Source organism: the organism of the source record quoted next, unplaced genomic scaffold, assembly GCF_019419815.1.
Source record: "Pyrus x bretschneideri cultivar Hongxiangsu unplaced genomic scaffold, Pyrus_bretschneideri_v1 Contig16, whole genome shotgun sequence".
NCBI classification, from domain to species: Eukaryota; Viridiplantae; Streptophyta; class Magnoliopsida; order Rosales; family Rosaceae; genus Pyrus; species Pyrus x bretschneideri.
The window spans coordinates 175,667-192,238 of NW_025999457.1; the positions used below are offsets into that span (position 1 = coordinate 175,667).

Genomic DNA, 16,572 nt, shown 5'->3' on the forward strand with positions numbered 1-16,572 from the left:
GTAGCATGTCTTGAAATAGTAGGTGAGTCTTGTAAGTAATTAACACGAGGAACGTTGTTTATCTCATACTCATTCTTCTCATCTATCATTCCTTGTCAAACTCATTCATTATTATTTTCTTAACATTTAATTAAACACCAGATTTGTTAGATTAGATGTTAGATTAGTGAGCTGACGAGATTCGAACTCATGATGTAGTGTAAGGACAACACTTTTCTTCACCATTGTGGTAGAAGATCAATTGCAATCATGACCATTATTTTTAAGTTTCAGTTTTTGTTCGTAATTCTGAAAAAGTTAATGTTGTTTATTCTCAATTTTAGAATAGTTAAAATTGGAGACTTTTCTATTTAAATGCTTTTCTTCTTTGAGAAAAAAACAAACAAACAAACAAACGGCAACAAAGATTCTCAAGTGGCATCATAGCTTGAGATAAAAAAACTAAAGGAAAAAGAAGAAACTGATAGTGCAGCATGGTGATCATCAGATCAGATGAGAGCCATTTGCTGGACGTTGATTGGATAAGAATCAGAGGGTGGGCCGCTATAAGCCCGCCAAGCAAGGATGGCATTTGCAGCTTCTGTTGGGTGGAATGCATCCCAAAACATGTATTGATTTCTATTAGAGCATGGAACTGCATAAGGCAGGCATGTTATCTGCCCTCTGTTCCTCCCAATTCCACAGCATCCCCTATCAATCACACTGAACCCTGCCAGTGCCAACCCCACGGTTTGATTCGGTATCACTAAAAACTCAAAAAACTAAATGGGTATCAAACGTAACGTAATGTAATGAACGAATATGTATATAGTCAACAACTGTTACCGTAGGGGGCAGGATTATTGAGCATGTCACCAAAAGCACCATAGGTGTTGGCGTAGACAAAGATGGCATCAGGATGGTTGGTGTTGAGTTGGTTGACGAGTGATCTGAGGCCTTCATTGTAGGTACCAAGGATTTGATTCACATAGTCCAAGCATCTTTCGGGCTGGGCCGCTGTGGCTCTTTGGTTTGGGATGCAGCCCAGTGGCCCAATTCCTGCTAGCACAAACTTTCTTAATCCTACACTGTGCAAAGCCTGCATTTAATTTCACAAAAAAATCATATTTATCATTGACTTCAAGTCTCATAGACGATAGTAGTTGAAATAGTGAACTGGTTGGCATAATGTATGTAGTACCAGAATTTGTCGAGTATAGCGATTAAGGAGAAGGTTGGCGAAGGCAGGAGGAGTGTAGAGGTAGCTGGAAGTATAGAGGGAAGGCAAGAGGTAGTTGTTGATGTAGTCATTGCTCCCAAACGCCAAAACTGCTATGGACTTTGCCAGGTATTGGGTCAGGTTGGTTCCACTCATCATCGATCTGAACTGATTCAAGGTGCTCTCAAAGTTCAATACTTGCTGACTCAGGCTATACCGTTCTCCCTGTGTCACAATTTTCATTTTCACGAGGACAATTCATTTAATAAATTATTGAACATTAACATGTAAATAAAATAGACTGATCTTATTATATATAACGTTAAATAATGTTCATACAGTACGTAAATAGTACGTACATAGTGTTGGCCTGTCTCATCAAGTATGCCAGCAGCTGCTGAAGCATAATTTACTCCCCCAAGCATTCTGGTACCTTTTGTATTAGGATCAGCGTAGGCTGGAACATATGGGAGACCCAGCAAATTCCCTGCAAATTCCACAATGTATGTATAGCCAACACCATATTATATATATAGCCATGATATCATTGACATGAGAATATAAGGGATAACATTCGATTTTGACTTGTGTTATCAAACAAATCCCTAGCTGAATATGTTGTATTCATACTGGCATTAACCTAAACAGGAATCACTTATATTCAAATAAGAATCAAGGTGAGACGTATATATGGGTTTTAGGGATATGCATAGAACTAATTAAATAATGAAAAATTAGCCAGGTAGGTTAAGTAAAATTGGTACGAACCAAGGAGATCAACAAAAGTTCTTCCATTAGTGAATCTGCCAGTAGGGCCTGCCCTGAAATCGCAGCCATAAGGATAATAATTGGATTTGGCAAGGGAGTTGAGGAAGTTGTTGTTGCCAACATCAATCAATGAGTCCCCAAACACAAACATTGCTGGAACCTGCGCTGACTCCACACTACTACTAGTAGTCGTCGTCGAGGTTGCCCCAGTATTTGAGCAGCAGCACTGCACAAGCAGAACCAGCAGCAAAACCGTAATAATATTTCTCATCGCAACTCACAACAAGTTTGTAAAAATATATTCCTATTCCTATTACTAATTAACATATATGGAAAATTGGAAAGGAATAGGATGGAGGTGATAGCTTGATCATATGATCCATGCATACTGACGATACAGCTAAATATGGATATGCATATATATATATGGAATGAAAGTAATTGGAAAGCCAGAAAACCATGCTTTTCTTCAAACATTGGGACTTGGGAATGTCTTTTTGACGTCCTTTTTTCCGTTTTTATCTTCTATGCGTTTGCTTCTTTGCGTGTTATGAATATGAATGAAATGAGCTCATATAACATGTAGTTCCTCATCCCTTTCACGTAAGTTACGTGGACCCACCCCTTGCATTGTAATCATATCATATCATATCATTCGGAGACTGGAATTGGTTTTCGCTAGAAGAATTTTGCAACCATCAAATACATAATAGGTAGGTATATTTCTAATCCAAAACGCAGTCATTTTTGGGTTTAATCTGCGTTTTCTTGTTATGGTGTTCAACTATTTAGTTTCTTCTTCTTGATTTTGTGTATGTGTTAAATTGTTGACTCAAAGTTTTCTTCACCCTTTTTTTTTTTATATATATATATATTCACGTTATGTAATATATGATAATTGCAAATTTGCCATGCACTACTGATTTATATACTCCTCTTTTGTTACCTTGAATGAAATTGAACCTTTTACTCAAGGTCAGATTCCTTAAGGGACCTAATGAGTTTCAGGTGACACACCCAGATCCAAAATGTTTATCTAGACATCCAATTCATGACTTGATGGCCAATACCTAAAAGGTGACAAAGCCATAAAGATGGTGATAAGAAAAGTGTGAATAAATAAAAAATAAAAAATAACTAAAAAATGGTGCGCATGTGAACAGGGCTGAACCTTTATTACATAGCATATGTGTCAGAGCATAGATAAGAGTGCAGTATAAAGTAAGGAATGTTCTCATCCTAGAAGAATGGATGCTTTAAACAATAAAAGGAAGAATTTCCCACTTTAACAGAAGGGAAGGTTAGCGTTTGCCAGTACTCCTCATCGCCACAAAAGCACTGCCACTAAGTCCTGGAGGGACGAAAAAACAAAGAAGAGTAAACTGAAAAAGCAAAGTTTAGTAAAAATGTTTTTGTAAAAGCTGTAAATCCTCGCTGTAAAACATGTATGATTTCCAAACTACTCTTACTACTCGTGTATATAACAATAGTACCCAACAACAACAGTAATAGATTAAGTATACGAATATAATAGTGTTAAGCAATAAATATGCAAAGCTAGCTTATCAAATCATGTAAGCACACAAGTCATGCAGAATTAACTACACGAACAAGCTCAGTGCATAAGGATTACGTTCTAGTACTACAATCACGTGAAGTTGGCGCAAAGCGTTCACATACCAGTCCTAGTTGTCTATTGCAATCTAGGGACAAGGCTAGCACCTACTCTAGATCCAAAGTGAACATAACGGTGCACGTGAACATACACGTGAAGCTGGTCCTGGCCCAGACGGCACAAATAAAGAAAGCACTATGTAGACATTTATGATCATCAGTGTTGGAACCAAATTCTCGCATCGCAATGAAGGTGGAGACTGAAAATTTTGTTTACTTGCAAAATATTAAAGAACCATATGTAGTCAAAGACTGAGGAGGGGGGGTGCGCCAGTCAAGGCTATTGATAGTCAAGTTAGTAAGCAATATTATGAGACTCAAGAAGTAAGTAAGAGAATAAGTGTGCGATAATTGTGTTACCAAAGCTGAACTCTAGAATGGTGCATTTATACCAGTCAAGGTAGAGACCTCTTAGGATAAGGAATCTATACTAAACTAGGAGAATCTTATAGGATATCTAGGAAGATATTGCATCATCTTAGGATGTGATTACTTACGGCGTACGCCAATCTTTAGATTGTAAGGACTTTAAGATTATATGGAACCTACTGTTCTTTGCTAGATTAGGTTTCAGTATCTTACATAACAAACAGGTCAATCTTAGCAAAGACCTCGAATTGCCCATTGCTCTGGAACAGAATGATGGTGGCATCGATGCTTCATTTATTCAACTCCGCTAGGAAGCCGTTTAGTCCATAACCAAACTTTTAAGGTATTTATATTCTGATCAATCTTAGTGCAGGCCAAAAAAAACATTGGTCCTATAATTGATCCTGTATTTGAAAATGACTTGTTACTCTTGAGGATGAATAATTATTGAAAGACCATCCCATTCGAAGTAATTCAGAATGCGTAACGTTTTAATTTTTCTAACTCGTGGCATCTTGAACCTTAGAGCAAGTCCACCCCTAAAAATGCGATGGCACCCAACCCATTTAATCCACTCAAATGAATAGTAATTGACCCCAATGAACAGTAATTGGCCAAATGCATTTGCACCTCTAAAACTAAATAGCCTATTCAATTTTATTAAAATATTATTAATTTTTATTATAAAATAATAATTTGATTTTTATTTTCTGACTTTATAAAAAAAATTTATTAATTTCTGACATTTTATTTATTTATTTTAAAGTTTTTTGGTTAAAAAATCTGGACCGTTGATCTAAAAATCGAACGGTCCAAATTATGCCACATCAATAGTCGTTAATTTTGAATTTCAAATTTTTTTTGCCATTGGAAATCCAACGGACATAGAGGCGCCACATATCCCCACGCCACCCATAATGCGCCTGCAACGTTGTCAGCAACTCGCGCTCACATGTGCGTGTTTTCCACTCGCTTAGTGCAAAAAAAAAAAAAAAAAAAAAAAAGGGATTTCAATGGCTAACATCATGTTGACGTCAACCTGGCATCATGTATGCCGATCTCTAGCATAGTCAATTATGTGATGGGCTCAAAGCTAGCCTCCACTTTGGGCCAGCCTATTGGGTGGGGTGGAGTGGATTTTTGGGGGGGCTGGCCTAAAAAATAGGCTTTGGGCTGGCACATTAGTTAGGTTATCTCCAACCGAATGGTCCAGAGGGCTAAAAGATCTAAAATAGCCTGAAAACCATCTCCAACCGAGGGCTAGGCCAAAGGGTTGTGCAATCTGAGAGGGTCCCATGGAATTGGAGAGGACTAGAGGGCTGGAAGGCTGACTGGCCAGAAAATGGAGCAATCATGTCGGTTATAACTTTTTTTTTTTTTTGGTTTTTTGGGCCAATTTATTCTTAAAAATTCTAATTTTTTTTTTCCTATAAATACCTAAACCATTCATTAAATTTAAATTCTAATTTTTTTGGTTTTTTGGGCCAGTTATCATTGTAGTTTTTAAATTTAAGTTGTTGTAGTTTTTAAATTTAAATAATAAATTATGTTTGGCCCTATGGTCCTCGGTTGGAGACGGTTTTTTGTGACAAGGCTAAAACGAGCTCTATGGTCCTTTGGCCCTCGGTTGGAAACGGAGACAAATATGGTCATGTACTGTTTATTAAAATATTAATATCTTGAAAGATCTTGGAGGAACAGAAGGCTAAAACGAGCCATCTAGCCAACCATGGGTTGGAGATGGCCTTAGAGGTGGAAGTGCTCTTATGAATGTTGCAAAAGCAATCAAGATGTTTCGTATTCAGGCATTGTCGCCTTGATGAAAGTGCCATCAATGTTGCAATAATGGAGACGTCTTAGTTGCATGTGCATACAGAACGAGGAATTGTCCATTGTTTTCCCCCATTAACTCTAGCCGTCGAATTCACTGATCTCGAGGTGAAACGATCCTGATTCAATGGTGTGATGATCCGAAAGATCTCCTATAAACATCTTCCGATCTCCTTCTCGTATTCTTCAAAATTCCAAATCATTCGTTTAAGAAAAAGTTCATAGCTCTTTCCATCTTTTTTGCTTGGATTTCACTGTTTCTTCAACCTTTCTTCCTTCGATTTCTCAAATTTTCAATGGCTGTGTCCTCAAGCGTGATTACTGCCATGGTCGTCGATTCTCCTTATGACGCTCGATTAGTCAGAGTGCGCAGTAGAGAGGAAGGTGACACCTTTATATATATAACAACACCAGAGCCTTCTAAACAAATGTAGAGTTTGGTGGGAGGCCGGCTGTAATACTCAAACAGCCTTACCTGAGCCTTCTGACCCTCAACGCCCATGTATCAGAATCCATCCTTGGTACTTGGGTTTAGGTTTGAAGTTCCCATTATCAGATATTCTAAAGATAATTTTAATATGCTACATCATGGCTCAAACATGGCTCTCTGACACTTGTCTCTGGCTGCCTTTAAATTTATCTCCTGCTTCAAATTGCTGAACAAATGGCATGTGGCTGATCTTGAGCTTCAAGAGTTTTACATGTTGTATGATATGAGAAAAAGTTCTGACGACCACTACTTTTAATCAAGGCCCAGCCTCACGTGGTCGACGTATATCTTTGATATCCCCTGACATGATAAGGATTGGCACAAGGACGTCCTAATAATTTATGGCAATTGAGAGGGTGATATTTCTAGTGTTTGAGTTAGGAATGTCCCTTTGCCCGACCTTCGATCAGACAACGATGTGAAGAGCATCAGGCTTTGTCGTCCGGAGCCAATGGAGTGTGCTTTCAAAATTCTTGCTAAGCATCGTAGCTGGAAATGACTGACTTTTCCTGCTCGGTTTGCAGAGCACGGTAAGGACGCTATTGTCAATCATTGCTGCAAATCCCCGATTTTTAACCTGTACTTGATCAATGCTGAGGAGATTTAGAAGGGTCGTTTCAGATTAAAAATTTCTTAAAACTAGACAACAAGAAACGCAAGAGGCCTATTGGCGTGTCTCCTAAGCTCATTGTGGAGGCACCTCAAAATAAGAAGTGGTTGCGGGTGAAGGTTTTGGAATTTTACCAGGAGATTTTGAGGTTGAGGAACCAGAGGAAATTCCTTTGGTCAGAAAGAATTCCACCCATGCCCCAGTGAACGCAGCTTGTGAAATAGCGGAGCTGCAGCCTCATGCAGAAGATAATCACCTTCTTTTCTACCACTAGTCTAGCATCAAGAACAACGACAACATGAGTCGCCTCAATCTGATTGGGAATTTTTTGTACAACAGCTACAACCTATTCCGCCACCAATTCAAGGTGAAGTTTCAAATCTTAAACCTTCTTCCCTACTGACTTCTTCTTGTTATTTAAATTACATAATTACTTCTTATCTAAGGTTCTTTTTTATAGAGGCTCACATCATTAGTGTATTACGTCTAGTTTAGTATCTCTTTGCTTTTTGGTTGTATTTGTATTTTAGTTAGGATTGGGGATGTTTTTGCATCCTTTGGTATTTATGCCTTGTGATGTGATTGTAATCATGTCGCGTGTCTTTTCTTAGAGATGTTGCCCTAGTCCCAGAAATTCACGTTTGGATATAGATAGTTTATGATATCTTATGTTGATTAATAAAGCATCCACAATTCAAAAAATTCAAAAAAATTCAAATAAAAAAAAAATTCAATACAGTGATAATTTAGTCTGATTGGTTTAGGCCGTGTGGTGCTTCCTTAAAATTTGAATCTCACTTACTATGAATATGAAATAAGGAAGGAAAAATGAGAGAACATAGAAATAGGAAAAGTAAAGGAAGGGAATCAGGATTTCTAATATTTAGGTATTTGATTATGGATTTGAAAGGGAAGTTAACATTTTGCCGATTTCTTACGGTTAGTGAACACAGGGAAAAGTTTAGAAATAAACTGATTCTCATTCCAATATTTTAGTAACACATGGAACACAATAATCAAAATGATTCTTTTTTTCGTTGCCAAAATGATTCCAATTTTCATTTCTTGTAAATAAACATGACCTAAAATAATTTAATATAGAATATCACCTAGTCAAAAACATTTAGGATTTGTTTGTTAATGTTTTGCAAAACAATTTTTTGTTTCCCAAATACAAAAAGGGGTTAAAATGCATTCGGCAGATTGTTTTGTGAAAATAAACTCAAAAAATGGAAAACGCAAAAAACAATATTTAGCCTAAATTTTTTAGAACATCAAATTGATGTTTCCTTTGTTTTTTAAAAAACAGTTTGAATATAATAGAAAATAAAAGATACATATGTATAAAGGAAAGTTAGAGTTTAATAAAAAAAAATAAGATCATGTTTGCCATCACTACCATTACCAATTCCGCCGCCACCACCACCATCACCATCACCACATTCTCCATTGTCTCACCATCACCACCACAACGGCCACCATCTTTGACACCATTACCTCCCACCACCATCGCCGCCAATACCATATCCTTTACTGCCATCACCCTTGCCATTGTAAGCACCACCAACACTATCGTCTCACCATCACCACAACCATCATCACCACATTCTCCATCCCATCGGCCTCACCAGTGCCACCACCATCACCACCATCATCCTCACCTCTCAACCACCATTTTCACAATCACCCCTCATAACCATTATTAATAGAACAATCCTCTACCACCATTGCAACCAACACCACCGCCACCACTCCTCCACCATTGCCATTTATCCTACTATTGCCACCACCTATATTTCACTACTACTAACACCTTTAGTCTCACCACTACTACCATTACTTGGGGCCCCATTGCTACTAACACCACTCTCGTCTAGACCATTACATTTTGTTTTTGAAATTTTGTACTATTGGAGAATAAGATCACACATCGGTCATATAACAAAATAATATAAAGTTAATATATGGAAGTTCCTGCCCTTAATATCACTAAGGCCTTTTGTAATAAAACCCAACAACTAGCAATAGGTATTTAAGTTGTGACAATATCGGTAATGTTAGTGGTAACCTCATGGGCCTACAAAGTTTATCATGGTATTAAAGCAGGTTATTCTTTCGATACATCCTAGGCCCGAGTTATTGGGCACGAACATGCTTCTTGAATGTGAGCTTTCGAAAAGATGTGCTAGCTCTAACATAAGGCTTATGCATGGATGGGGCTTCAAAAAGATTACATTTGGCTCTAGAAATTGAATATTGACCGACCAAGGTCTCGTAAACATTGGTGTTAGCTCCGGTATAATAACTTGACCAATTCTCAATATGAGAATTGGTTTCCCCCTTGTGGCCCCATGTCTCGTGAGGGAGCATGTTGGAGAATAGAATCTCACATCAGTCACATGACAAAATAATACACAATTAATATATAGGAGTTCCCATGCTTAATATCATCGAGACCTTTTGTGATAAAACCCGATACTAATAATATGTGGTTAAGTTGAGACAATATTGGTGATGTTCATTCTCTAAAATCATTCTTGAACTAAAATAGCTAACACCTTCTAAAATCACAAAAAATCAAAGTCCTAATGTCATTTTCATTTTATAAAACAGTTTTTCAAAAATTGTTTTAAACCATTTCCAAACGGACCCTTAATTCTTACTAAATCTCGTTCCAAACACACTTATTAAAATAAGATAGAAGGAAAAAAGAAATGAACTAATTTTATGATTCAAATCTTAGAGACCAACGTGAGACGGTATGACAATCTTAAAGACCAATATAAGGAGTTATATGATAATCTTAAGGATTATTTTGGCTAAAATACCCCAAAAGAATTACTCGTGGCGTATCCTAACAGATCCAAAGGTTCCCCTATATGCTAAAGAATTACTAGCTAATAGCTAAATGGAGTTACAATTACTAGTTCAACTGTTAATTAATTAAGCACATCAACAATGGGAATGAATGAGAGGAAAATGTCACGATGCTCTTGAATCTCTATGCCTCTTACAAAATGATGTTTTCTAATCTATATGCCTCTAATAAAAAGTCTTAGGCCTGTCTATGTGATTCATCTTTTTTTTTTCAGCTACAATTGCGTTGGTTAGAAAAAGTCTAAAAAGAGGGGTCAGATTTAAGTGTAATTCAACATCATACAGTATCTATAAAATCTTTTAGTCTCATATGTCTATTTTCATTATATTGCAATTTCATAAATTCTTTTAACTTTTAACTGACGATGTGACAAATCTACATACCTAGCCATGGTCGAGCTCAAACAGAGGATCCTCACGTCCCTCTCAAATCGTCAATTTTAACTCTTAACTGACGAAGTGACAAATCTAAAGCCCACATACTTTGATAATGTGGCGAAAAAAAAAAAAAAAAAACAAAAAGGATCGTCTTCCTTCTTCTGCAGCTTCTTCCCTCACGACCCACCTAGCCATGGTGGAGCTCAAACAGAGAATCCTCACGTCCCTCTCGAAATTCTCCGTCCCCAAGACTCATACCAAATCGCCTGCTTGGATTGGTCTCTGCTTCTCACCTCGATTTGACATCCACCTACTTGATCAAAATTATTGCCCACATTGAGGTGAGGATCGACCTCATCGACGCCGTCGATCGTGAGATCAAGAACGTGGTGCGAATCGAGGTCCGACAACAGAATTCCAAGAGATGGTGGAGATGTCTTAGAGGGAGAGGTGGGTGAGGTTGGGCATGCTGCGCTCGTCTCTGCAGCTCCCTCCGCGTTTCGTCAACTTGCAGAACCGAAACAACCGATTTCGAGACGTTTTGTTGGCGAGCTCGCTGCAAAGAATTCTATTGCGACATGACTCGGCTGAGTGCTAACCCTTTATCCCGCACCTAGTTAGGTTTCGTCCAACGACGCTCGGTTCGACTCGTTTTCGGAGAAGAACGAAGTTTAGGCGCTGAGTTTATCACCTCGGAGCGTGTCAAAATTTTGGTGGTGATGCTTGCTTTGGATCTGGCTCTTTGTAATGCGGACGTACCGTATCATGAATGTCAAAACATGTGAGCTTTAAATTTGTCACAGCCTCATTTAACGGTTAAATTAACGATTTGACTAATGAATGTAATAAATTGAATGAAATGAAAGTAAATATATGAGATTGAAATGTTTTAAAGATGTTGTATGAGATTGCAATTACACTCAAACATAAGTGGGTAAAATATAATTTAACCTTAATACTAATCATAAATTTATATGTAATGTACTGATGATAGGCTGGCGATATTTGTTCAGGTGTCCGCTGAACAATCTCAATTTTTCATTTCAACATCTAGATTAGGGATGGGCAGCAGTTATGGCGGGCTGGTAATCGTGGTTATTTACCCATAACCATTTAAGCTTTTACCCACATAACCGTTTACCCATTGTGTATTTATATAAATGAGTATACTCATACCCATAACCATTTATAAACAGTTAACCATACCCATAACCGCATACAAATACCCATAACCGCATACCCATCTACATTTTTTTATTACCCGTCTACCTATTTTTTTAACAACTTGAAAATTAAAAAGAAATTTGTCATAATTTTCTTTTTTCTAACTATTAAATACCGTTATAAGTACATTTAACGTGTATTTTTATATTAACGGCAATATTATTTATGAATATATGCGATGTCACCCAATTATTTGACGGTCAATCTATTACAAGAATCATGCATGGTTGTAGGTTAATTAATATTCTTGTATACATGCATATATATATATATATATATGTGAGTACGCATCAGTCTGCTAATAGGCTAATTTGATAAATATTTGGATTTTTATTTAGAAACATATGTTCATTGATCCAAGCCATTTAATCGATTTCTAATTTTGGGGTCAAATATTTATTGAAAACTCGAGGCCAATTAAATATATATAGGTAAGCATCATCTAATAATAACATGTTTCTAAATGCTCAAGGTAATCATTATCTTGAATTAGTCAAAGTTCCAAAAGACTCTAAAACAAAATTGTCGAACTCTTATAGAATTAACATGGAACTTTAAGTTACACATCAAATCTCATCATTTCATAAAAAACTCTCATCTTTTTTAGTGTAAAATATATCGTTGTATTAAATAAAAAAATAAAAAAAAAAAAATAAATAAAAAATAAATAAAAACTACTCATCAAATCTCGTTGTTTCATCAAAAATTCTATCCGACTCCTGTTTTGAATTTTCCTCGTGATTCCTGCAGATTAGTATCCAAATTTGAATTTGAATTCGCATGAAGATATGAGAACTACAAGTAATTTTACATGTTTTCGTTGAGTCGTGTACAACAGTGTGCTTCATTTTATGCTAGTATTTGTTACATGATTCGTGAGCATTATACATTGATTGTCTTATGTAAGTAATTGCTCAAGAGACTTTTGACATTGATTGTGTTAGCTTCGGGGGCTTTTAACATTACCAAAATGGAGGACTACATCTTACTGTTAGAATTATGTAAAATTACTTATTCCACCATGATAGGTAGTTATAATATGATAGGTAGTTTAGCTTGTACAAGTACTTATATGGCAGGTAATTCAAACTGTAAAAGTACTTATATAATAGGTAGTTTATATTATAAAAGATCAGTTGAAATCTAAGTTTATGCCGACTAATATTATAATATGATAGGTAGTTTAGCTTGTACAATTACTTATATGGCAGGTAGTTCAGACTGTAAAAGTACTTATATAATAGGTAGTTTAGATTATAAAAAATTAGTTGAAATCTAAGTTTATGCCGACTAATGTTATAATATGATAGGTAGTTTAGCTTGTACAAGTACTTATATGACATGTAGTTTAGACTGTAAAAATACTTATATGATAGGTAGTTTAGATTGTAAAAGATCAGCTGAAATCTGGGTTTATGCCGACTAATAGGGTACCTGAGTTGAAAAAAAAAATAGAAAAATAATATAACTAATAGCGAGGCTCCCCAAGAGATTTATAGGTGTCTGAAATTTTGGAAATATCCTAAATTAATTTTAGGAAATATGTGGTGCGAATAGCATGACTCTAGCATTAACTTATAGCACACAATTTTTTGTAAAAAAAAAAAATTTTTGAAATTTTTAGCTTTAAGAAATATTTTGCGTTGGAGTTAAGGAAAATATTCCAAAACATTTGGATGTGATCCTACCGATTATTAGGTCCTGCAACTATTTTTTATTGATTCTTAAAGTGTGAAAATAGAAAAATATCTTTAAATTTAGGTTTTAAATCATTGATTACAAGTGTTTAAAAATGAATTATAATATATTTTGCATGGAAAAAATATATTTTGAAAAACACAAATATGATAGTTTGTTGTTATGGTAAGAGAAATAAAAGAAACATTAACAAAATAAAAATAAAAAAAAACCTGAAAAAAAAATTGAAAAGGGAGGGATCGGTATGAAGATAGCGACCTTTTGGGGATATTAGTCGCTATCTTTATAGCGATTATAATGAAGGAGAATAGCTAGCAAAGTACCGATCGTATCATTTTCTTTCTTTTTTTTCATTTTTTTTCTTTTTCCATTGAATAGCTATAGTAGAGTAAAATAGTAATCACAATGCAAAGTATCAACCTAACAACAAAAAGTGCTGACACATGGAGTCCTATTCATGGACCTAAATAAAAAAATAACTAAAAATTGGACTAATCGAATTGTTAGGCCATAAAATTGGGAAAGGGATCCTTTTCGGATCTCTTCCACCAAATCCACCCAATCACCTAATTCAAACCCTTGAAATTTAGTCCAACGGCTAAAGTAGTTATAACTTTTAAAGGGGCCCCCTGTTTGTAACTGTTTGATCAAATTTCAAGGGCCTGTATTGATTGATTGGGTGGATTCGGTGGAAGGAATCCGGAGAGGATCTCTTTCCATAAAATTGGACCTATTTCAAGTTAGATTATTTACACATAACAGATTTGTATGAAAGAAGTTAATTTAAACCACATATTAATGAAACTCTTTTTGTCAACTATAAGAGGATGAAAAAATATTTTTGTCTTCTATCACAAAATAAAATTATGAACAATAAAGTAATTTGCACAAACTAAATTTTACAATTGTTTTTTAAAAGCATCATCTACATGTAATCCTAACAAATCATCTAAAAAAACTCCGGATTTTTACGAGTGTATTGTTTTATGAAACTTCGAATTTCTATAGCACTTATTTTCAAAACTTTAAGTTCGAGTTTAAGTACGAACTCTAGGTTCATGATACCTGCAAACAAACACAATATACATATGCAGTGAACGGGAATAGCTTAGGGACCTATGTGTGAAAAGAATGAGCGACGACCCAAAATATGGGGCTGTCGTGGCTTGCAGGCCCAAAAGAGTGGTTGTTAGGTTGCTGGGCAACAAATGAGAAGTAAATGGGTTAACAAATTATATACCAATTATTGGGCTAAGAAGGAAAAGTGAAAAACAAGGCCTAACCCATGGGCTTGTTATTTGTGAGCCAAAAATAAAACAAGGCCCAAAAGAAAAAAAAAAAAAAACAAGTGGGACGGTTTGGTGCATATGCCCAATTGGGTTGTGGGTCGATTGTAGGCAGCCCAGGTCCGTAAGAAAGGTGATGCAAAATGGCTTTGTTTTGGACCTAAGAGTTTTGGAGCAGGAACGACTTGGTGGCTCGGGCAGCGCGGCTTCAGGCTGCAGCTCCCATGCGTGTAGGGTTTGAAAAATCCCAATTTTTTTTCTTCTCTTGTTCACGCATATTCAATTCACCACAATTATGAGAACAATAAATTTAAGCTGAATCTATAATTTGAAAAAAAAAAAAAGAAGAAAAAAAAAAAACGTAAAATTAGAGTTCATGCTTCATGGTGAATGTTTCATGCAATCATTGCTGAAAAAATATCGAAATTGAAACCATGTTTTATAGATTACTTGGATTGCTTGATGAATATTGTGAATGGCTTTATAATAAACAAGCATTCAGTTCCTTAGCTTAGTGTCAGGAGCATGTTTAACAATGCGTTGTGGCCTAAATTTAACTGAAGGAGAGAGAGAGGGGTGCAGCTGCATAAAGAGAAAAGATTGGCTTGGGAATTACTGTGATGATATTTCTCCGTACCTTGTGCCTTTTTTAAGAAAAATAATGGGGTTACTTGCCCTACAAGTAATACAAAGTTGTGCCTTTTGTTTTTTTGTAATTAATTCTTGAATTGTTTCTCATTAACATTAGTAGTTGTTGTGACTATAAATACTCAAGTAATGATTTCTGTTGTGAAATTGGTGTGAATTATATTGCTTAAATAGTAGAAGTTTGGTTGTTGTGACTATAAATACTCAAGTAATGATTTCTGCTGTGAAATTGGTGTGAATTATATTGCTTAAATAGTAGAAGTTTGGTTTTTATTGTTTTGGTGCGTAAGCCTTTTACATGCATGAAAAGAGACGTATGCTTATATCGTATGACTAGTACAAAAAGATGAAAAGCAGAAAATAATAATCATGTTTTCCTCATTTGTCCCTCTCTACGTTCATTTCTCTTATCTAATACTAGTGAAGAAAATAAACAGAATAATACATGACTCCCGTCTCACTTAAATCTCTAATAACTCTGATAATATATATAGGTACACATCATCTGATAATAACATGTTTCTAAATGCTCAAGGTAATCATTATCTTGAATTGGTCAAAGCTCCAAAAGACTCCAAAACAAAACTGTCGAACACTCTAATGCTTTAGCACATTTAATCACATATATTAAACATTAGCCCGTTCTATCACAAAATATATCTCGGGATACTAAACCTAGTTAGAAACTATTTTTTTTTTTTTAAGTTTTACATATATTAAAATAAACGGTTAAATGGGTACCCGTTTATAATCGTGGGTAATACCCATAACCGCCTATTTAAATTTCACGGGTAAACGGTTATACCTATAACCGTTTATTTATCTAAACAGTTACCCATAACCATAACCATCAAATTTAAATAGGCGGATAACCGCGGTTACCCATAACCAATGGGTATTTGCCCATCCCTAATCTAGATACACAAGTATGTTAATTACCCGTTTAATCTTTTGAATTGAAATACTTATTGCGCTGGTTTTATAATTATCATGGTTGATGTGTAATGAGTGTTTGGTGTTAGTTAAAGACATATTTGGATTTACGCTTACTCGATGGCATATGAAGTTGGTTCGCGCAATCCAATCTAGTACAAATGGGTGTAATGTACTGTGTGCACATCAAGCGCATGTATCACTAAGAAATACGTTTTAGTATCATCAGCCTCCCTCGTATCCCTCTATAGCAGTACTAGATGGTGGCTAATTACTTTGTGACCAAGAAACCTCCTAATTATAAGCTGCGATCTCCCCCTTGTTTGTTTTTCGATGAATATGTCGATGATGGCATGCATTTAATCCACTGCTTGAGGTCTTTTACTTCAGTAATGTTGGAGGCAACACTGCAGGAAATGTTTGACATTTCACCAGTACCCTACTAAAAGCATGACGCCATTAAATAAACTTTAAACTTGCCTTAATTATACAAATAGGGAGGTGTAAATTTTCTATTTTCTATATTTGATTTATGGAGACGAATTGATAATTACCTACATATATATCATACTGCCCGGGTTATTCCCCA

At 35.7% G+C, this 16,572-nt stretch overlaps 1 protein-coding gene across 1 annotated transcript; it reads right to left on the reverse strand.

Moving 5' to 3' along the window:
• Positions 1–401: 401 nt before the first annotated feature.
• LOC125475677 (GDSL esterase/lipase At1g71250) lies at positions 402–2,237 on the reverse strand. Its single transcript, XM_048580673.1, has 5 exons — positions 1,967–2,237; positions 1,558–1,685; positions 1,181–1,423; positions 826–1,078; positions 402–709 (listed from the first exon to the last, which is right to left on the reverse strand). The coding sequence occupies exons 1-5, from the start codon at positions 2,235–2,237 to the stop codon at positions 489–491; spliced, it is 1,116 nt and encodes a 371-aa protein (XP_048436630.1). The 3' UTR covers positions 402–488.
• Between the last annotated feature and the right edge of the window lie 14,335 nt (positions 2,238–16,572).

Excerpts from the sequence above, each read along its gene's own strand:
- LOC125475677 (XM_048580673.1), bottom strand. The coding sequence starts at position 2,237 with ATGAGAAATATTATTACGGTTTTGCTGCTGGTTCTGCTTGTGCAGTGC. Across the intron at positions 1,424-1,557 it reads ATGAGACAGGCCAACACTAT|GGAGAACGGTATAGCCTGAG; the intron begins GTACGTACTATT and ends ATTGTGACACAG. Across the intron at positions 1,079-1,180 it reads GCTATACTCGACAAATTCTG|GCTTTGCACAGTGTAGGATT; the intron begins GTACTACATACA and ends AATTAAATGCAG.